Source organism: Podarcis liolepis (assembly GCF_965112155.1).
Source record: "Podarcis liolepis genome assembly, chromosome: 6".
Classification (NCBI taxonomy): Eukaryota; Metazoa; Chordata; class Lepidosauria; order Squamata; family Lacertidae; genus Podarcis; species Podarcis liolepis.
Genome location: NC_139559.1, coordinates 42380950 through 42403951, shown reverse-complemented (window position 1 = coordinate 42403951; position 23002 = coordinate 42380950). Strand labels below are relative to the sequence as shown.

Sequence of the window (23002 nt, the reverse complement as noted above, 5' to 3'; positions counted from 1 at the left end):
GGCCATAAAGCTCGCTGGACAATCGGGTCATTCACTGTTCCTCAGCCTATTTTACCTCAGAGGGTTGTTGTGAAGATAAAATGGGGGTGGAGTGGGAGAGAGAGCAAGAACCACAAACACTGCCAGAGCTTCTTGCAAGGAATTCCAGGATGATTTTATAATTTACTACTGCTACTAATAATAATAATATCATCACTATTGATGCATGGAGGAGGAAAAGGAAGCAGGCGATAAAAAAATAGGAAGGCTTCTTACAATGTCATTCATTACAAAGTGCAGGCTGTTAACAGGCAAGCCCCACTGGATCCCCCAACCATATTGGAATGCTTGAATCTTCCTTTCTCTGATGTGGCTTGTAAAACTGATGGAAAGCTCAATTCGTTTTTTACATCCATGCCAGCAGCTTCTATGCTCCTCTCAGTCCACGTACAGGCAAGCAATATTTTTATTTGCAGCCAGCTTCACCTTACAGCACTCCACTCCCATAAGCTGAACCCCATACACTCTAGTATCTGTGTCTGTCTGATTCTGGATATTGCATGAGACTTTTAAAACGTTTGTCACTGAAGGGTATTTCAAAGGTCATGGAGACACTTGTGGATGGAATGTGCATTTTAACCATACTATCTGCCTTTCCTCAATACATTCAGCACTAAACAGCAAAGTTAATTTTTCTCAACAGAACTTTTAAAACTGGAAAAATCATGGCATCGCTACAGAGAAAGTCCCTCTCCTGCGCCATCACCCTACTGCTTGCAGATTCTCCTTACCCAAAGTAAAGTCATTTACATCTGAATAATGGACATCTTTTTTTTAGGGTGTTATGTACCTATGTCCTGATGCGCCTCCAGGTATAGATCATAAATCTCAGTTTGATACACACGAAATAAAGCACATGTGTCATCATTGCATACTCAAGTGGCATTTATTGAACCAATGTTAATCGGTTTCTCCTTGGATTCCCAATATTTTCCAGCACTTCTCTGAAAGAAACATCAGATATTATTCTAACACAAATAGTGTTGGCCAAGAGATGTTCTGTCAGTGAGAAGAAGGGAGGATAATTATCAACAGAAGACGACAACTATTGCATTGGAAGTAATAGCATCTCCTTACCTGACCAAGTAAAATGGCCACTCTGGACGGGACAACCACTGCCTGGGTGTGTCCAGCAAGTAGATTTTGTTTCATCACTGCAAAGGGCAAAACAATCACACTTAGAAAGTTTAAGGATTAGCACCATATTCAAGAAACATCCACAACCCAAGGGCCAAGAGTAATCCAGATTGCTACACTTTGGTATACAGGAGAGCATTCATAGTAGGGTAGACTTAAGGCTGACTTTGCAGTGGCTACCAGAAGGAGAAATACAGCTGTGCAGCTCAATAAAATTTGCCACCTGTGGGCTCCCTGACTTTAAACTCTGTCACGTTTGCCAAAGGTTAAGCCATAGACTGGCAGTCTGCTGTGTGTCAGGGAGGAGGAGAACATCACCCAAGTCACCTTGAAATGCCTGAAGTGCAAGGGGAAAGGTATCCCGTATTCAAAGAGTGAACCCATTATGGAAGTGTGGAACCTTACATAGCAAAAATGGCATAATCTACGCATAAGAGGGAGACCACAGGGAGAGCAATGGGGGCTGAGCATGCTTAGTGGGCACAGGATGCTGATTTGACGGATGAAGAAAAGATGAAAAAATGGTGTGATGGGAGAATGGAATATCCTGGAAAAGAACCGAACAGACTACTCCATACTGCAACATTTTGGTGAAGTTTCCACTTGCACTAGTAATATTTAATTTAGATACAGCTTTATAATGTTTATTTTTTTACAGGTTCTATATTCTCAGTAATCCTGACAACAAGCTTGCAAGGTAGGTCAGCTTTGTCATCCCTCTGTTGCAGACATCAGGGCAGAAGCTGAGAAAAAGTTGTTTGCCCAACGCCACCTAGTGATCTTGTGACAGAAACCAGATTTGAACTGGGAACTTCCTGGTTCACAGCTTAGTTCATGGGACGCCGTCTGGGAGACGAGAAACAGCAGCCTGAGAATCCTACAGCAGCAGGTAAGGAACATTTCACAAGCTGGGCTAAGGACATTTTTTAAATTTTATTTTTCTATGAAATGCTGATGAACATCAGTGATGCAGTACGTAAAACAGGAAAGAGCCAGCAGGCTCTCCCCAATGAAAGTTTTGTAGTCAGATCATATAAACAGAAATTCAAAATGCAGTTTAGAGTTGTAATCCTAAAAGACATTTACAATCACATGCTTAGAATTGATGGAACTTGCTTCCAAGTGATTGTGCTGAGGATCAGGCTGCAAGTATTTATGTTTCTTTTTGATAATTTTATTGTTCTATCTTTTTTGCAAACATTTTGAGGATTTCTACCAACAAGTGGTGTATACATTTTATGAAACGAAATGAAACAAATAAGGTGTCATTTGCCAAAGTGGCATACGGCCCCTTGCTCTGTGCAGTGACTTAAAACCCAATCCTGCCCTTCTCTTGTGTGAACTGTTAGCATTCTTTCAGATTGTCTCTTCACAAACACACATGCCATTCCCACCAAAGCGTTGGCCCAGAAGTCTATGCACCTGCACCTGGCACAAACGGGGACTCCTCCAACCATCCACAGCTGCAGGAAAACCACAAACAACAACAGAGCAAGAACTGAACGTACTTGATAAAGAAGATTCTCCCGTCTCTGCAAACTCCATAAGTCCACCTGCCAGGCAGGTCGAGCCAGTCAATGTCCTCGGTGGCCATAAAGCCCTTTCCACTCACTGCAAAATCCACCAAGAACAGGGAAGAAAAAGAGCCCAAATTGCTCCCCTCTTTACCCCTGCACCCCTGCTTTCAGCAGGAAGGGACAGTGGCTGGGCTGCCTAGTCAAGAGAGCACAGGTACCCAGCCCACCTGAGCCAGTCCCACCAGGATGCAGGCTGCCCAGCCCTTCCACAGAAACTCTTGTTTTTGCTGCAAATAGCCCAGGAGGGAGGAAAAACACAGCTGGCTGGTTAACCCTTCCAAGGTCCGCTTGTTGATCTTCCACCAAAAACCTGGAGCACCACAGGGTCCTCTCCAGCAGCAGCAGCAGCAAGGGCAGACATGCTAAAACTGCCTGACTGTTTGAGAAGGCAGTTTCTTTCCTCCACTGCCTACTCAATCTAATTACCACAAATTAACTCTGGGTGAGGAGCGAGGGAGTTCTGCAAACTGAGCCCCGTGTCTGTGGTTCTCGCCTTCAAAAGCAGGAGGCATCTTCTGTCTCACCGTAGTCATCAATTAGAGCTTATTCACCAGGAAAGGTGGGGTTTGAGAACTTCCCCTCCATGGAGGGAGGGAGGGAGGGAGGGAGGAGGAAGAGGTCATAAATGCCTGCTTATCACCTGGGGCATGTGTTCCAAGCTCTTATACCACAACCGGGGAGAATGACAGCCTCACTAGTGCACTTAATCCAGGAGGAGAAGAAACCTGACCACTAGTGGAGCAAGGCATAACCAAGTGGCCAGGCTGCTTTGCGTGGCAAGTTCCTGCCCCCCACCAGGATAAATAAAGACACAAGACACCATAATTTAAGGTTAAATGGGTGAATTAGGCCACAACTTTATTGAATTCAGGAATGAGAGGCATTGGCTTAGGCATTGGTCCTATCGACTATCCGGCTCCAGCCCATTTGCTGGAGACACGGGAAGGGTTAACACCATAGAGGGGGAGTCTCCTGCTGAGGCACATCAAGTAGGAGCTCCCCCGGGTCACCGCTGGGGGGGCGTGCCACGCCCCCCGGAGTCCTTTATCGGACCACCCTTCGTTCTGCTCCCCTGCTTAAACTGGCACAAACCAGTTTGCCCAGAGCTACTGGAATATGGCCCAGCTGCTGGGTGTGGGGGAAGATGTCCAGTAAACACACAGCATGGTGGTGTTTGTTTTTGTTTCAAAATGATTCTTAATTGTAAGATTATAGCTCTTTCAGTAGACAGCCATGTGGTTAAGGTCACATTCACACCATCCACTTAAAGCATGTGGCCTTCCCCCAAGGAATATTGGAAACTGTAGTCTACTCCTCACAGAGGTATAATTTCCAGCACTCTTAGCAAACCATAGTTTGCAGGAGTCTTTAGGGGAAAGCCATGTGCTTGAAACATGCTTTAAATATATGGTATGTGCTTCCAGACTGGTGGCACCCAACACAACCCCTTCATTGCTGTTTGCACAACATTTGCAGGGAGGTTTAGCACACTGGTAACAGTGTGGAAGCACCCTCAGCTCACCTGAACACATCATTTAAAAAATGCATTTAGAAATGCATGCTAAACTACGTTTGCAATTAAGTACCATTACAGATTACCACAGAACCTTAAACATTTTTAAAGCATGTTTTACCAGAGTTACCAGAATTCAGAAAAGAACACTCCCCCCCCCCCCGGCCGCAACATGGTTTCTTTCCATTTAATAGCTGCGCAACACACAGAGCAGACTAGCAAGGGGCATTTTTTCCAGTATGGAGGTGTAGCAATGGGGTAAGAACATCACTAGTTCAGTTTCTGCCTGTACTGCTACTGTTGGCAGGCTTCTAGAAGAATAAATGAGTTACTCTAGATCAGGAGTAGTCAACCTGGTCCCTAACGCCCACTAGTGGGCATTTCAGGATTCTAGGTGGGCGGTAGGGGGTTCTATGGCACAAGTTGAATTCTCCTTCCATTGAGCACGTGTGGGCAGTAAGGAAATTTTACCATCAGGAAAGATGCATTAGTGGGCGGTAGGTATAAAAAGGTTGACTACTCCTGCTCTAGATGCTTGTGCCTAATGGCCATGAGCAGTACTTAGAGTTGGGGAGGGAGCATGGCTTAAGACCCATCCTCCTGGCATCAACATTGCTGCTGTTAAATCCCCCGACAGCATACAAATCAATCTGGCTAAGCTGATTCAAAAATACACACTCACACCCCGCTCACACACAAAAACAAATCTCACTACAGCCAACCAAAGACAACCAACCACACCCTAAGCCACACCCAACCTCTCTCACCACCAAGGAAATACAACAAGTGAATAGTAAGAGAACCCATATAAGTAACGCTGACACAACCCCTCACACACTCTAAGTAGACTAATAGAAGCATAACCACCCCATCCCACTCCCCCTCTTTTCTTCCTCTTCCTCTTCCTCCTCCTCCTCTTCTTCTTCTTCTTCTTCTTCTTCTTCTTCTTCTTCTTCTTCCACTTCATAAACCAAGAACTTATACATTGACCTCTAATAATGAAACATATGTTGTAGATATTTTCCACATTTATTATGCTATTTTTGTGATATACAAATGACATGAGAAAACTTGGTATACTTATTTGTATAACATTATTCTTGTTTATAAAACCCAATAAAAAAACCAAAACATTGCTGCTGTTTATTGGGATGGGGTAGGCACACCGCCAGACGCACTGGAGTGTCTCTATCAGTGTACCTCTACAACTGTGACCTCACCACTGCCCTGCCCCTGCAAGATCCAGCTAAGGAGCAGTTAACACAGCAGCAGCAACACCCCATCATATCAGATGCTTCTGGCCAGGAATACGTATCAAATCTCAGTTGCCCCATTTCCCAGTGGAAATAAAGATACCATAGAATCATAGAATCATAGAATCATAGAGTTGGAAGAGACCACAAGGGCCATCGAGTCCAACCCACTGCCAAGCAGGAAACACCATCAGAGCACTCCTGACATATGGTTGTCAAGCCTCTGCTTAAAGACCTCCAAAGAAGGAGACTCCACCACACTCCTTGGCAGCAAATTCCACTGTCGAACAGCTCTTACTGTCAGGAAGTTCTTCCTAATGGTACCACTTGGGTACCAAATCTTGGACACCACTCTTTTGCATGAGTCCATTAACTGACGGTTTACAAATTCCCACATTCAAAACTGTACACAGTTTCATAGAACCGAGGATAATAAAGAAAGATGATGAGTCATGATGACATATAACCCAAACTAAGAACCAGTCCTGCCAACATCTGTCTACATACAATGTTACTGACGTAGTATCATGGACGTGACTAAGCCCTATGGCAAGCTCCATAGGAACTACCCCAAGTCCCCACATCTATTTAGTGCATTAACAAGGCTTAGCTTGTACCAGTGGAGCTTTAGGTTCAACCCCTATCCAATGGAAACTCAAATGTCCAGTTGCTACAGGTTCTAAGTGATTGTCAGGATTAATGGATGAGTACATAATAGCTCTATTATTTTTTTAAGTATCGTATTTTGGAACAGGATATTAGCTCCATGGATTCCTTTGGCTGGGATAGCTCAGTTGGTAAAACATGAGACTCTTAATCTCAGGGTTCTGGGTTTGAACCCCATATTTGGCAAAAGATTCTTGCATTACAGGGGATTGAACTAGATGACCCTTGTGGTCCCTTCCAGTTATACTATTATATGCTAACCCTTCCCCCTCTTTAGCACATCCTTAATTTTAATCAGAGGGGAAGCATGTCCCTTTCTGTATGAGTGGTAGACTATAAATTTCAGAACTCCCCAATATCCCTCTAACACTGGGCATACACTGTCACTTTTGGATGGGTTTCTTTAAAGTTGGCTAGATGCCTATTCACAAACCAGTTTTTGCAATTTGGTCTGCTCTACAATTCTCTTTAATTACTAACTCTAACATGGTTGGGGGGGGGGCTTTTTCTTTCTAAACTGCCTTATGGATGTTTCTGCTTAAGACATGCTAGACATACAATTAACTAACACGCACACATTACACATTCTAGATCATTAGCAGCTAATGACTGCTGTCAAAATCTGGGTGTCCAACTGTTGCTTCTAGAATAACTATAAATCAGAACACAATCACCCCACACTCTCAGCCTAGCATACCAGGTTGCTGGGGGTGGGGGGGCAATATTAGCACCATTTCTCCATAAGAGCAAAACTGTTGGTTTGTGATTCTGGTTTAAGAATGAACTTTCATGACAACATTTGCCAAATTAAATTGCTGTGATGTTTTTAAAGATACAAGAAACAGAGAACAAAACCCAGTAATACTGCAGCTACGCTGCCTTTGGAACAGATTCCCCCCTTCTTGTTTTAGCTTAGCTGCAATTCATAAGTGGTTCTGCAACATCAGCAGTACAAGGGATCATCTCATAATCCATCCTGATCCTATTCTGCTTCTTTCTTTTTTTAAAGCAACCTCTTTAAAACAAAAAACACATTTTCAAAAGCAAAGCTTCATTTTCTACAAGGCTGGCTATGCAAATGCTTTCAGATGAGTTTTGCTCCTTTGAGTAACTTCCTTAACTAGTTGAGGTTATTTGCAAAGAGAGAGTGAGTAAGAGCAGTGGCGGGGTAATGAAATCTTCAGAATGGCACCGTGCCCGAGTGACGACTCTATGATGCTGCATGCACACAATGCCCATTTTGCCTACACAACTATGCCAGCAATAAGAGGTAAAGGTAAAAGACCCCTGACAGTTATGTCCAGTTACAGATGACTCTGGGGTTATGGCGCTCATCTCGCTTTACAGGCCGAGGGAGCCGGCATTTGTCTGCAGACAGTTTTTCCGGGTCATGTGGCCAGCATGACTAAGCCGCTTCTGGCACAACGGAACACCGAAACCAGAGCAGCGCATGGAAACACAGTTTACCTTCCCACCGGAGCGGTACCTATTTATATACTTGCACTTTTTGCATGCTTTCGAACTGCTAGGTTGGCAGGAGCAGGGATCGAGCAACAGGAGCTCATCCTGTCGTGGGAATTCAAACCGCCAACTTTCTGATCAGCAAGCCCAAGAGGCTCAGTGGTTTAGACCACAGCAAGGCTGTCAATTGCAATTGTTCAATTGCAAGTTTGACCAAGCTGCAGGAGGCAGTGGAAGACAGGAGTGCCTGGCGTGCTCTGGTCCGTGGGGTCACGAAGAGTCGGACAGGACTAAATGACTAAACAACAACAACAATGGAAAGCACTCTGAATTCTTACTGGCCATCTGGAGGGCTAAGGCTTTGCACAGGCAGAATTTTGCCAGTAAGAATACACCAGTCAGAACCAGGTGGCTCTTGAGGCTTGGCTGTCACGGTGTGTCTATTCCAGTATTAAATCAAGAGAGCTGCTTCTTCCCACTCCACCCTGACAAAGAAAGGCCAGTGCTGAGTGATACAAGGCCTTTTCAAGACCCCTAAGATGCTTCATGCTTTATGTTGAATTTATAATATGCATATGTAAAAAATACAGCATGCGTGCAACAAAAGTGTGTTTAAAAGGCACGAGATAACTGCCATGATGTGTTCCAATTGTAGCCCTTAAGCCCTGATGGTGGAACTGCCTGTTCTGAAGCAAACCTAAGGATCAAAACACCATGTTTTCCTTGTAACATAATAGTGGGGACCTGAGGGAATTTGCAGAAGAGAAGTAGTGAATGGAACAGTGGGATTAATGTGTCTCTCTGATAAATCCCACCATGCTCCTCTATTCATTTATTTTGTTACTGTTTTCATAGGATCGCAGAATCTTTGAGTTGGAAGGGACCAAAGGGTCATCTAATCCAGTCTCCTGCGATGCAGGAATCTCAGCTAAAGCATCCATGGCAGATGGCCATCCAACCTCTGCTTAAAAACCTCTAAGGAAGGAGGTTTCCAACAGATAAGCTTATAAACCAGGCGAGCCATAGTAGTGGTGCAGTAGGTAGCCACTGAACTTAGTGGTCTTGCGGGTGGGCTCTTTAAACTGTAACACATAATACTTCACATACTTCAAAACATGACAAACCAGCCCTGCTGTGTGGTTAAGTACCCTCTACTGAGTGGGGTCTTGGACTTCTGCCCCCAAGTCCTCTTGAGTTTACCACTGAAACCTGGCTGAAAGTGGGGGGAACTAGAGGGGCATTCGCAAGGATGAATCAGTGGGGAGGGTTAATGTTTATTATGCACCCTGAAGCTGTGTCCTAATCTAATCCAATATCAACACTAAAGAGGCGGTACTGAGTAAACAACACATTGGATGGTGAAGGACTTTGACACATTCTTTGTGTGTGCTGTTATATTTCAACTCATATAGAAATGCAAGGACAAAAACATATCTATTTTGTTGCTTTTGGTTTTTAAAAATCTCATCTCACTTGTTTAAGCAGTTTAGTCGCACTGATGTGGAGAGGTCCAGAGAGGCCATGAGGCAAAGGGGTTAGACTGTTAGACCAGGACTGGGGAGATCCAGGTTCAAACCCTGACCCAGCCATGAAGCTCACTGGGTATCTTTGGGCCTGTTACAAGCCCTCCGCTTGACCTACCAAACAGGGTTGCTGTGAGTGTAAAACAGTGGGAGATAAAAATGTACATTATGTTGAGTAACTCAGAGAACAAATTGGATATCAATGTAATTAATAGCAACCTAAATGCATTACCTGGAAAGCTCACTATCAACCTGAATCTGGACCACTTCAGCAGGAGAACTGTGCAATTATGTGGTTCATATCAGTCCACATTCTCATATCAGTGACGGTTACACCCACACACAATATACACAATGTCTCCTATCAGAAGTGGATTTACGGGAGCACAACTGGTTCGCCTGCACTGGGCACTGAGAGGAGAGGGCACCATGGGTGGGGGAGCTGCAACAATGACTTAAAATGGAAGGTGAGAGGTTGGGGCACCAAATTTTGGTGTTCTACAGGGCGCAGCTGAAATTTGAAAGCTTAAAATCCGCTGCTGCTCCTATGCTAACATGGAGGTGGACTTTTTCATTGCTTGTACCACTGTGGAATGCCAAATCAGTGAGCCCTATTCTAGTAATTTGACATCAGCTGTGACTCTAGGCTTGCCATATGTCAGGAAAATTCCTGACATGTCCTGATTTTGGGGTGTAAAAATGGCATCAAGGGGAATTTTGCCAAACTGGCAAAATGCCAGGGAAAACCCAGATGTATGGCACCGCAATGGAAAAAGTATTGGAAACAGCTCAAAATGTTTAAAATCACCAGTTTCCTTAAAGAAGCTCAACAACTTTACTTTTTTGAAATATGGCAAGCCTATCTGACTCAATGCAAGTCAATGCCTTCTTAAAATGTTGCTCAGCTCCTCATGAGCACAAGGCATTTTCATATCTGGCCTATTCACTTTCATGGCATGTAGGTTGTGGAGCAAGCTCTTCATTATTTAAAGGGTTAGGTTGTGGCAAGGGTGTGAGGAAGAATGAGCGAGTTCTCAAGAATGAGCAAGTGTCAGGGTGAGGTTTCTCTTAACAATAAGACTGGTGCAGCCCAGCACTTAGAAGGAAGAAGAGACTGGACCAGATTGAATTGGAAGATGACGACAGCAAGTGGCTAACTGGACTTGTTTGTCAACCACTGAAAGGGTGCTTCCGCAATAGGTGACGAAGAGAATAACACAAAAGGTCTAATCTTATGCACACACACACACACACACACACACACCCCATGCCAAGAGAAGGAGGAAGATTTGCTAACTGGCCTCAACCATTCATTTGTGATGGCAAGAAGCATTCCATGTTACTAAACAGAGAATGAGTGGAGAGAAGAGCCATTCAACATAGCTATGACTCACCCTCTGCTGGTGATGAACAGACATAGCACGTTGAAGAAAGAGGATCGTTTCCGTAGTGGTACAATTCATAGGACATCTCTTGGGTTCAAAGTTCCTCAGTGTCAAATTAGCAGATGATTTCCAACTCAGTAGCTTCAAGCAAGAGTCTTCTTTTGAAAGTACAGAGCGGACAGACCATAATTTACATGCTAGAAGATGTTGAAGTTAAGGAGCTATTGATGCTGCAGGTCCTGTGGTAGTATTTCTCAAGTAAAGGCAGGGGGTGTAGTTAGTTGCAGGGCTTGTTCCTGGTTTTGCATTTCCAGTTAGTGACCCATGTGCAAGTAAATGGGGGAGGGAGGGGCTTGTCTTTAAGCAAAACCTGTGAAAGGGAGGGTCATTTAAGAGTTCAGCTGTAAGGCTTTGATGATGCAGCTGGAGAGGTTTTAGATAAGTAGGTGACAAGCGTTACCTACTGATTCTGTTACTTTCTCTGCTGCACCAGTTCTGTACAAGGGTTCTGTACAGTTCTGAAGGGCTGGAGCAAATGCAATCATATTGCAGGGCCTGACTGTGCTGTTGCTATTTGTTAATTAATATATCACTTAACTGTCAAGGAGGCTTCTAAGCAGTTTTCAAGCATAAAGCCAGTTACAAAAAAATATGAGCACACAAAATTTAAAATGCCAAATGAAGCAATTTCATCAAAACATAAAAATAGCCATGCACGACTAAAATATGCAATTATAACAACCCTGTTTAAACAACACAACAATTTAAAAAGTTAAAACAGCAATTAAAACAGGAGGTTCAAGTCAGGCAATCAGAGGAATGCTTGTCTAAACAGGTGTGTCTTCCAGAGCCAGCAGAATGTCAATTCTGATGGGACTTCTCATATTTCAGCAGTGAGACCATTCCACCACCCTGGTACTACCAGTGAAAAAGTCCACCTCCAAGTTAGCATAGGAGACGATGGGTTAATGTTGTGTGTTCTGGCTGGTAGGTAAGGTATACGTAGTACTTAGTCACTGCTCCCAGCAAGACATGTTGTGGCATCATCAGAATTATGGTTCCTAATGACTTAAAGTCCACCACTGTGTGGAAATGTTGATGCACAAAGCTACGTCCATGGTTGTCGGAATATTTCTGGAGCTCATGAATGAACTGAACATTCCTCTTCTTAGTGTTTGATGTTGCTGTTGTTAACTAAATTTGATGTTAATGTTTATTGGAAAACAATAAAAATCAGCTTGTTTTTAAAAAGGCATGAATATTTATATGTGAATGACCACACGGAGACAGATTTGCAATTGTTTAGTTAAACCTTTTGGCTTCTGCCTTTCTCAGCAACATCATAGGAATTGCAAGATGATAGTTTTAGAGCACTCGTATTTTCATATATATTTAGTGTTTGATAATACCCTCCTAGGATCTCGAACCTACTTGGTTGCTTTTTAAGATTTTTTATTTATTTATTAAATTTGTATACTGTTCTTCATCTGTAGATTTCAGGGTGGCTCACAACATAAAAAAATACAATATAAAAAACACAGAATAAATAATAAAAATAAGAGCAAAAACAAATCAAGAATTCCCCATTCCTACAACACATTTAAAAGGGTATTGGATGGTAACCAGCTAAAGGCCTTCCTGAAGAGGAACATTTTCACCTGACACCTAAAGGCGCCAGGTGAACCTCTCTAGGGAGAGCATCAGCACTGGATTTTGTAACTAAAAGGTGGCTATTGCCACCTTGTGGACAGAGTCATTTTCACCCTTAGATACACAAACCTCACCGAATCTAGCTTTCAGCCTTACAATGCTTTGTGTATGCATGGTGTTTTTATTCCCTTGAGATCATGCTTTATGAAGGCTTGTGATGAACACAGATTGGATTAACCCTTCCTTGGTCCCCATATTCTGCCATTCCAGTTTTTCAGCATCTTGGGCCATGTCACACATTACAACTACTGTACAACTAATCCAGAATGCAGCAGCTAGACTTGTGACCGGGGGTGGCCGCCAAGACCGCATAACACCGGTCTTGAAAGACCTACATTGGCTCCCAGTATGTTTCTGAGCACAATTCAAAGTGTTGGTGCTGACCTTTAAAGCCTTAAACGGCCTTGGCCCAGTACACCTAAAGGAGCGTCTCCATCCCCATCATTCCGCCCGGACATTGAGGTCCAGCGCCGAGGGCCTTCTGACGGTTCTCTGACTGAGAGAAGCCAAGTTACAGGGAACCAGGCAGAGGGCCTTCTCAGTAGTGGCACCTGCCCTGTGGAACGCCCTCCCACCAGATGTCAAAGAGAAAAACAACTACCAGACTTTTAGAAGACATCTGAAGGCAGTTCTGCTTAGGTAAGCTTTTAATGTTTGACGCACTATTGTATTTTAATATTTTGTTGGAAGCTGCCCAGAGTGGCTGGGTATAAATTATTTATTATTATTATTATTATTATTATTATTATTATTACATCGTAGCAAACCTGTGTCTGCCATCAGTGTACACTCAGCAGGAAGCGCCAACCTATTCTGGATATGACAAATATGCTCCTACAAATCCAAGTGTGTAATTCACACATTACACACACATGCACACACACAGTGTGAAGGAACTCCAAAATCAGCCCATTCCTACACAGAAACAATTTCCTAAACCTCAGACTTTTTGCTGATCTCAGTTCTGCTACTTTGATCAATTTAAAGCTCCTTCTATATTATAGAATCATAGAACTGTCGAGTTGGAAGGGACCCCAAGGGTCATCTAGTCTCAAGAAGGTGTACATGCATCACCCCCACCCCACCCCTTCTTTTATCCTCATAATCCCGGTGAGGTAGGTTAGGCTGACAGGCAGTGACTGGCTCAAGGCCACCCATGAAGCTTCCTGACCGAGTGGGAATTGGAACCCTGCTCTCCCAGCTCCTAGTCTTGACTCTTGGACCACTGTACCAAACTGGTTCTAAGTTTAACGTGCCTTCTAGAGGACTTATAGAGGCACATTTTGTAGCATTTCATTTGGCTTAACTAGCAGATTCATTGTTTTCCCCACCTCTTCAGAGGCAGTGCTCACAACATGACTGCCACAAGGAGACTGAACTGCTTCTTCTTTGATATGATCAGAGATGGGCAGGTTAGTGGAGAGGAGAAAAGTGAACAACATGGTATTGAAAGTGGCATGTCTAGGAAGACAGTCATAGAGGACAGGACACATTTTTATCCCACTTATCCATGTTAAAGCCATCTGGGCAGTTGGGATATATGCACAGGGAAAGCAAGGCCTAGCTGAAGGTCCCACACAACCAATCAATTGGTGGGAGGGAGGGAGGGAACGGAACCAAACTTAATAACACACTCATTATTAATACTAAATAAGCTGTTGTGCCGATTCCCAAATACTAGTTTTTATATAGTATATTGTATAGTATATAAGTGTTTTTCCATAGGCAATGCACAGCTCTGAAACCACCAGTTGCCCCAATTCTTCCATTACAGGAGCTATATATCAATAGTCCAGACAACAGGAAAGTAGCTTGCAAAGTATTTATTACTTTTACAGATTAGTTGGAAATTGTTTTATTATATACAGAAATATAAGTTTAAATATAAAATCCCAATGAGATACAATCAAATTCACTTAAATCTGTATAAAGTGAAAGGTTATCTGGCTATTAACTTTGCCTTCCTAAAACAATATAAAAATAAAATTCTGATCAATTACGGTTTTGATTTAAAGTTTTAGAAGTAGTGGGTTTTCATGACTTGCTGTTCAGGAAAAAAAACAAGCTGAAAGACATACTTCATTGCCACATTTAGCACCATTAAATGTTTCTACAGAAAGAGAATGGACTAATTCTATTTCAGGAAGTCTGCTGTCCTGTTTTTATGGCTTCAAATTGAGAACCAGAATCTCCTTTCTACCCAGTATTCTGCAGGTGACTAGTAAAAAACAGTAATTAAAATAGTATCAAAGTGGGAAGATTTTCTATTTTCAGTGTAATCATTAATCTATAGAAAGATGATCCTGCCTCTTTGCTAGAGAAAAGGGGGAGGCTACACATATTGCTAGCATCTATTCTCATATTACCTCCAAATGAACGCAGCCCTTAAAAGAGAAAGATTCCCTTGCCCCTCCTCATTTAGCCTAATCCAGAGTTCAGATTTTACTTAGTCCCAGGGAAATGTATACAGGATTGCAGTCATAGCACAGATCCAGATCGATTAATGAAATTCTACAGCAGGCCATTGCTGACAACTCAACCTGCTTAAAAAATACTTCAAAATAAGCATTGTCTAAAATAAAGCATACTGTGAATGAAAGCTATCAAAAATCAGAAACACCTCTGTATCAGAAACACCTCCCTCCATGTGTATTGTATTGATTTATTTTTGTAAAGAGAACTGCTTATCCAATTAGAATTTACAACTGAAAAAGTTCAGGGTATAAATAGGGCAAAATGGTTCCAATTAATGTTTGTGTGGCTTTAAATCAGAAGGAACAGAGCACTATTTTTAGTTGCACTATTAAGAGTAGCATACTGAGCTTTACTCCAAAATCTCTGGACTCTGAGCTATTTTATCTAGGCCATGAAGTCATTGTTTGTAATGCAAACACGCATCCAACTCTTGGTAACACAAACAGAATTTTTGACCAATAGCTACATAACATGATGCATCCCAAATCACATGAATGCATTAAGAATTAGCTGCTGAATTAGACTTACAACCAGTTATGATGCTATTGTGAACAACTGCATTAATACTGTTTTTTTGTAAACATTATAGCTGATGGGAATTACAAATTGTTAACGAATAAATCCTATTTACTATGAGTGTAGATATATCTGTGTATTCACGTGCATTCACGTGCAGACACTAATCAAATTAACATCTTGCTTTATTCTTTCCACAGTGCTCAGCTGATTATAGGTGCCTGTGTGAATTGGGGTTGTAGCCAAAGGAATGCTATGTCACAGTCCCATCAGTGTAAGAATTTCCACTTGTGCCAATGATACTGCCCCCTAAATCTGTTGTAGGGGTTCCCCCAACCCTCCAGAGTAATTTGGGGATGGCATTAGGTGCAGGTGGGGGAGGAGGGGGGGAATCCTATTATATAAGCAGAATTCCTTGCACTAACAGGATGTGTTAGCTGGGCACTGTCCAAGAAGTATAAGCAGAACTGTCTTAGAATTTAAGCAATCCATTCTTAAGAGTGACACTACTGTTACCTTCTTTCAGCAGCCTAAATTCAGGTTGTTGATCATAAGAGACAAGTATGGTACAGTTTGAGAGGCAGATTCTTGCAAATGACTTGGAACAGGCAAATACTTTAAAACTAAAGATGTAACAAACATGTATCATTCTTGTCTTTTTGAGCATTAGAGACTGCATGAGACATACATACATATAGGATGGGTAATGTTTGATTCAAGAATGATATACAGTGGAACCTCGGGTTGCGAACGTGATCTGTGTGGGAGGCACGTTCGCAACCCACAGCGCTGTGTCTGCGCACACATGGGTTGCGATTCAGTGCTTTTGTGCATTTGTGAGTGCCGAAACCCGGAAGTAACCCGTTCTGGTACTTCCAGGTTCGGCGTGGTACGCAACCCGAATTCACGTAACCTGAAGCGTCTGCAACCCGAGGTACCACTGTACTATTATAAGATTTGCAATTTCTATTATACACAAGCTCTAAATAAAAAAGAATAGACTGCAATATGCAAACTTTAAATCAGAACTGCATTGATGGGTTCCAAACCCAATAAATATACTTCAAAATATTTTCCCTTTTAAAAAGTGCAAAAAATCCACACTCATACATTTGTCTGTCTTATATGTGAGAGAGCACTCTTTGCACATGCAGAGAGAAGCATCTCTGGATTGGCTTCTGCCAAAGCAGATACACTTGGCTTTAGAAGGGAACAGTTATGCACTAATCATGCCTGATGATACCAAATGGAGCCTGCATCCATACACATACAGCATTATCTGTTGCAGAGTACTGAGATGCAGCATTAAATTACTACTGCCCCCCAACTTTTACATCATGTAGGCAGCTGCCATTTTAATAAGAAGCTCATGTGTCATTAAAATGCATTACCCTTTTATTTTTATACTTTATTAAGGTGCTAGAAAACATAATTTCACAACATTTCCTGGAGTCTATTAAATATTCGCTGCCTGTGCTCCATTGTTAAGCAATATCCAATAGCAGCCTCAGTTTCTTGAATTCGTTTATGGAACCGGCACCCATCACGTGCAAATTCTTCCCAGGGTCCTTTCCGATCTTCCTCATTGCTCACATAATACTCAGTAACTTCTTCAAGGAAGGTCACCTACATGAGACAAAGTTAGATCAAATAATCAACTTGCATTTAAATAGCATCTATTTTAATTCTACATTTGTTTTTAAAGCACAGTAAAGGAAAAACATAAATACGCGGTTACCAAGTATTTATCACCTAGGTGAGAGGACTAAACTGTGACATTTGTGCAATACATTTTATTCATTTTCATGTGTATTAAAGAGATCAGTGCTTGTGGGTTAAGGGGCACAATGGATAGCAGCCATGAACAATACTGAACCGCTGGCCTGCTGTTTTAATTAGGCTTGCCGGGCCTTTCCATTTGATCCACAAAGCCATTTTGGCCAAGCCACACCTACCCAACTTGCAGATAGTTATGAAGGGAGTTTCCAGACGTCATATGATGGAAGTCAGCACAGCTCACATTTAAATTCTGATGTGTTATGAAATCTTTCCCCAGCTTGACAAAAATGCACTCACAGAACTATAGATGAACACACAGGACCAATCTCAAATGTTGGTCTCCTTCCAAGGCCAGTATGAATCAACTGTGTCAGAAGAGACCATTTATTAAAAACATTTACGACTACAGTGGTACCTCAGTTTACAAACTTAATCCGTTTCAGAAGTCCATTCTTAAACCAAAGCCATTCTTAAACCAAGGCGCACTTTCCCTAATGAGACCTCCCGTCGCCAGTGCCCTTCCACCGTTCAGCTTCTGTTCGTAAACCGAGGTAAAGTTCACTAACAGGAACACTACTTCCGGTTTTACGGAGTTTTTATACCAAATAGTTTGTAAACAGGGCTGTTCTTAAACAGAGGTACCACTGTGTATGGCTGTCCAAGATACATCAAAGGAATCAGTCTATTATTATGAACTGCTGTGCAGACTAGGGCTTTTTCAGCTTGCTAAGCAATGTCTTTTCCTTCCCATTCTGATAAATATTTTTTATTAATCTGAAAGGTTTTTACTTTACTGTGACCATTTAATTAGGCCTAATAACATTATTACCCTAGTGTTACTTGTGGATTTCTCTCTCAGGACTAACATGGCTGCTTGCCCTTTCCCCCTTCTCTTTAAACAGCACTGCAAACACTGCTTGTTAAGCAGTCTTAATCAACTATTAGTTAGGCAATTTTACAGCTAGAAATTATGAATTTAATACTTGAATTCCTTAATCTGTCAAGATTAGAGCATGTAATACACACCCATACATATTTTATAATATCAGGTCCCTTAAAGTTTATAATAATCTTCATTCAAAAAGTGAGACACAAGAATCCTAGATAGTTACATCAGCTTCTGCCTCTGCTTTATGCTTTCTTGCCATTTACATCATTCCAAGGTATCCTCCAGGGCACCATTACCAGGTCATGTAACATTAAGGTATATATTGCACACAGATCCTTGTTCGTTTACTGTGTCACTAGAAAGAAATACACAAGGGGGTTGAATTTGTTTTGAGAGAAGTCACTGTGAGCGATTTACAGGGAAGGTTGAGTTAAAATGTGTAATTTCACCACTCCAGGGATTTCTGAAATTCTATGTTTGGTTAACAGAAAGGTAATCCATGTATATCTAGACACCATGAATTATTATGCATATTTTTTGCTAAACATCCCTTAGTTCCTAACTGTATTGCAATCCTTAATATCAAAGTTCAGCTGGGCAAGGCAATGCCAACCTTGGCTCAGAACCGAAGTGGAAGGGACAGACAAGCTGTTATGACAAGGTGTTGCATTCACACCTAAATCAGTCAAATGCTGTCATGTGACAGCCCTTCAATCCCTCTCTGTAGCCATGACAGCAGGGTTAGCTGAAGAGATGTCTCCACCCAGTCCAACATCCTTCACCCACCCAAGCCAGCCACAAAGGGGGCTTGGATTGCAGCCTATGACACCCACAACATAAATCTCTCAGGAGAACACTGACATTAATGCAAACGAAAGCTCAAGTAGCACATCAGGGTCAGAGTTTTACTTAAATTGTGCAGATTTTAGAATAGCTTATTAACCACTTTATCATTCTCATGTTATTGCATAGTCTACCTATATTTTCATAGAATCGTAGGCTTGTAAAGTTGGAAGGGACCAGGAGGTCATCTAGTCCAACCCCCTCACTTTATAACAGGAGTCTGAAAAAAACAAGTGTAGGCTGCAAAACTAGGCCTAGGAAGACTGGGTTGATCACTCTCTCTGTGCAACAGGATAATATAAATGAAATATAATATAAATTAGGAGGAACCATGCACTTGAGCTACTTGGAGAAAAAGAAGGATTAAAAACTAAAAGTTATAGCCATTGCCTAGAATAGAATTTTGATCTAATTATAAATACTCCCTTTTAAATAAAGTAAACAACAGAAGTTTTGTGATAATTATCCTGATTTTGTTGTAACTGTACAATGAATTTTAAGGTAATACATCATGGGGAACGCATAAACAAATAGCAACACAACTAAATGAATGGAAAGTTCCAGCTTGTCCTAGCTTAAGGCCACTTGCCCCATTCCTAAATAGAGTAAGTTTCCTGATTTAAAAACACACAATATTTGTCAGTTCTGAAGACCCTGAAAGTGTTTATTCTGCTGCAATTACATGCACCTGCTAGCTATTTTGCTGAGCAGCACAAATAACTACAGCAAAACAGACTGTTTCAAACATGACTACACAGATGGATACTGCATTCTAATGTGTCACAGAAGAGTTCTTTCTGAGGTTTCTACATTGAACAGTGCTAAGTTTAAGTATTCAAGAGGATTAACAATAATTTTGCACTACAGCATTCTCCTAGGAAAGCTAGGTGACAGAACAACATTAAGCAAACAAAGCATGGGTCAAGTAATTGTATTAAATTCCTCAGAAAGCCATGGCAGCTAATCATTGTTAGCCCAAACAGACTGGAGGCTTGAAAGAACAGACTGGTGCACAAGGAGGCCCACACTTGCACTACTTCAAAGCATTTCTAGCTTTGTTTCACATAAATCAATGGGATTTATCAAGGGAAGGCGAGGAGAGAATGGAGTTTAGGATAAAACAGAGTGGCTGAATTGTGACTGAAAGTAGAGGGTGCACAACTCCTGCCAGTCACATGGAGCCTGTCACCCATGAGTCAACTCCCCATTCTTACAGAATCTACAATATGATACAATGCAATGAAGGGAAGTTCTGAAATGCAAGGCAAGTACAGAAGTGGAAATAGTAAGACAAGCAAGCATAAATTACTTTGAAACAAATTTAACCCCTTCATGTGCAGCTTTGTAATTTTACTACTAACTTGCATTGTTGGTGTAATGCTAGCTTTGGAGGAAATCTCCATTCTTCTAAGAAACATGGTATAACGTGTATCCCATGCCCCAATACATACAGTGCTCCCAAATTTGATTTCACAATGTGTGCTGCAAGTGGAAGAGAAAGACAAATTCTTGCAAGGCATTTTACATTCTTATTCCAGCCACAGGATTAATTAATCTACAAAGCAGTTCTATGGAAATTTATCCTGGCCCCATGATAGCCAATTTGTGATACCCAACTTGATACTGTATTTTAAGCTCAGTCCTGGGCAAAAAAAAGTGTGTACTATTTTAGGAACAATAATTTCAAAGAAGTAGAAAGAACAAGTCAGCTATGCCAGGAATTACCACAGTGTGACACCATAACTTTAGTAATTTAGATCATAGTTCAGTAATGGGGAACTTGCACCTCTACAGATGTCATTCAACTACCACTCCATCATCCCTGACTTCTAGCCAAGCTGGTTGGGGCTGATGAGAGTTGTAGTCCAAAACATATGGAAGGCCAGTTTCTTTATTACTGTTATAGGCCTCCCAGAACTTACTTTGGTATAGAATCATAGTATTGTAGAGCTGAAAGAGACCCTGAGGGTTATCTAGTACAACCCCCTACAGCCATATGTTTAGCTCTGTGGTAAGCCACTCCACAGGTCAATTGGGAAGGATACACATATATATTTAAATGGCACCTCCTGCTTGCATAATAAACCAATGTAAAACATACCTTTTTCTTCTTCTTACACTTTCCTCTAGAAAGGACACCATGCTTCACATTTTCCGTAACCTCAGTGTCTCTGTTACCGATCAGGTGCACCTGACAGCTAAGTAAGATGCTACACTGAGAGGGTCCAAGGCCTGTCCCTGTCGGTCCTTTCAAGCCACTTTTCCCTTTCTTTTCTGCAGTCTGAAACTGTGCCTTGAAGTTGAAAGGGTTGTAAGGATCCTCAGCGTTACAGAAAGAGTTCCACAATTTCAAGTTTTCCGATTCATCCAGGCTGCTGGACTCCCACTCATCTTCCTCCCAGGAACTTTCAGTCCACGAGGAAGTATCCTCCACCTCCTCTGACTCAACAGGAGGCGCTTCCTCGGGTGTGTTCCCAGCAGTTCGAACAGCTGCTGTGAAATTCCGAGGATCGTAAGGGTCCAGGCTACAAAAGGAGTTCCACAAGTGAATGTTTTCCCCATCCTGGCTGGCGGCATCGGATTCGGAAAGGGAGCCTTCGCTGTCAAACCCGTCATCGTCGTCATCTTCATCCTCTTCACCGCCCGAGCCTTCTTCCTCCCCATCGCTCTCCTCCCCGCTGCAAGCACCCCCTAGGATGTAATCGATCAGTTTGTTAGGACACGCAGGCCTAGTCACCGCAGGGATATCTTGCTCTATGTCCGAGTCCGAGTCGGAAGGGGCCTCGGAAAGACCGTCCTCCCCGCACGGATCCCCCGCACCAGGACGCCCGCAGGCATCCCCGGAGCCTGGGTGCTCCCGAGCTTCCTCCTCACGGCTATCCGCAGGCAACGAGTCTCTCGGGGCCCAGGAGTCCCGCTGCTGCTCCTCTACCTCCAAGCTATAGTAGCCGCCGTCGGGGTCCTGCGCGCCGAGCCCGGCCTTGCTCCCGCGCAGATGCACCTGCTGGAGGATCTCGGGGAGCTTGGAGAGCGCGGAGCGGGTCTCGGGCAGCTCCTCCCAAGCAGCGCTGAGAGGGCCCGGCAGCGAGCCCTTGTCTGTCGCGCCGAGCACGTAGGTGGAGGAGGAGGAGGAGGCGACCAGGCGCAGCTGGTGCTGGACGGCGATCAGCGGCGGCAGCCCTGTGGCGTGGGCCTCCGACTGGAGCCAGAAGAGCGGAGCGGCCTGGCCAGGCACGAGGCGCTGCAGCAGCTGCGAGAAGAGCCGCAGCAGCGAGAACGGGGCGTCGGCCTCCGGCTGCGGCGGCAAGGCGGTCGGGCGAGCGCCGAGGCGAGGGGCCGCCTGCTCCCGCTCCCTGCTCGGCTCCATGGTGACGGGTGCGCCCAGGGCTGCTCACCTCAGCGCTTCAGCCCCGCGTCGCCCGGCCGCTCCGGAGGCCTTTCGGGGATGGCTGAGGACGCGGCGGTGGCTTCTCCCCGGCTTGGGCCACGCCATGTTCCTTCCCGGCGGAGACCGGCGGCCGCTTCGGGGCTGGATGTCGCTGGTTTGAAGCGAGAGGAACAAGATGGCGGCGAGAGAAGGGCGCAGCAGTTAGGCCGCTGGGCGGGAAGACCCCTCCTTTACCGAGCGCAGGCGCACACGCAGCCCCCTCAGCAAGCGCGGAAGCGAAAGAAGCGTCTCTTCTCGTCACCTGAAAAGGGAAGATTAAAGGCCGGGTGGCGCTTCGAGTAACATCCGGGGAAGCTAGATAGCAGTCGACGGCTCGCGATTGGTTCCCTGCACACTCGTGGCTCCGCCTCCCTCGAGGGAGAGCGAGCGAGCGCACTTTGGTGACTGAGCGCTGGCGCAGGCGGGCGATTGCATCAGCCGGTTGCTCCTCTAAATTATTAGAGGGTTATAGAAACATTCAGCAACGTTTTTGTTTTTTAAAGGCGCTTCATAGCTGTTGAGGTGCAGCTTATTAGCAAAGTTCCATTCAAAAGAAATGAAGATCAAGGAGGAAGAGGAAACACCTCCCAGTTACTTACCTCAGAAATCATACTATTTAGCAGCCTTCTCCAACCCGGGGCCCTCCAGATGTTTCTGCACTACAAACCATGTCATTCCCTAAACGTCATCCATGCTGGCCGGGGCTGATGGAAGTTGTAGTCCAAAATATCTGGAGGGCGACAGCTCGTGGGAGGCTGCCTCATATGTTCATAGCAAACTTATTATCCAAGGATGGTGCCTTCTGTAGC

At 43.5% G+C, this 23002-nt stretch overlaps 2 protein-coding genes across 2 annotated transcripts in view; both read right to left on the bottom strand.

The window, feature by feature from the left end:
• PLEKHA6 (pleckstrin homology domain containing A6) overlaps window positions 1–3250 on the bottom strand; it is a 200314-nt gene extending 197064 nt beyond the window's left edge. The window contains exons 1-2 of the mRNA XM_083508777.1: window positions 2685–3250; window positions 1117–1193 (exon numbers count right to left, since the gene is read on the bottom strand). Of these exons, the coding sequence (XP_083364903.1) occupies window positions 1117–1193; window positions 2685–2770 (163 nt within the window). The 5' untranslated portion in view covers window positions 2771–3250. The remainder of the gene's footprint in view (window positions 1–1116; window positions 1194–2684) is intronic.
• Window positions 3251–14072: 10822 nt separating this feature from the next.
• Window positions 14073–22605, bottom strand: PPP1R15B (protein phosphatase 1 regulatory subunit 15B). Its single transcript, XM_083509009.1, has 2 exons — window positions 20868–22605; window positions 14073–16881 (listed from the first exon to the last, which is right to left on the bottom strand). The coding sequence occupies exons 1-2, from the start codon at window positions 22131–22133 to the stop codon at window positions 16690–16692; spliced, it is 1458 nt and encodes a 485-aa protein (XP_083365135.1). The 5' UTR covers window positions 22134–22605; the 3' UTR covers window positions 14073–16689.
• Window positions 22606–23002: the final 397 nt, after the last annotated feature.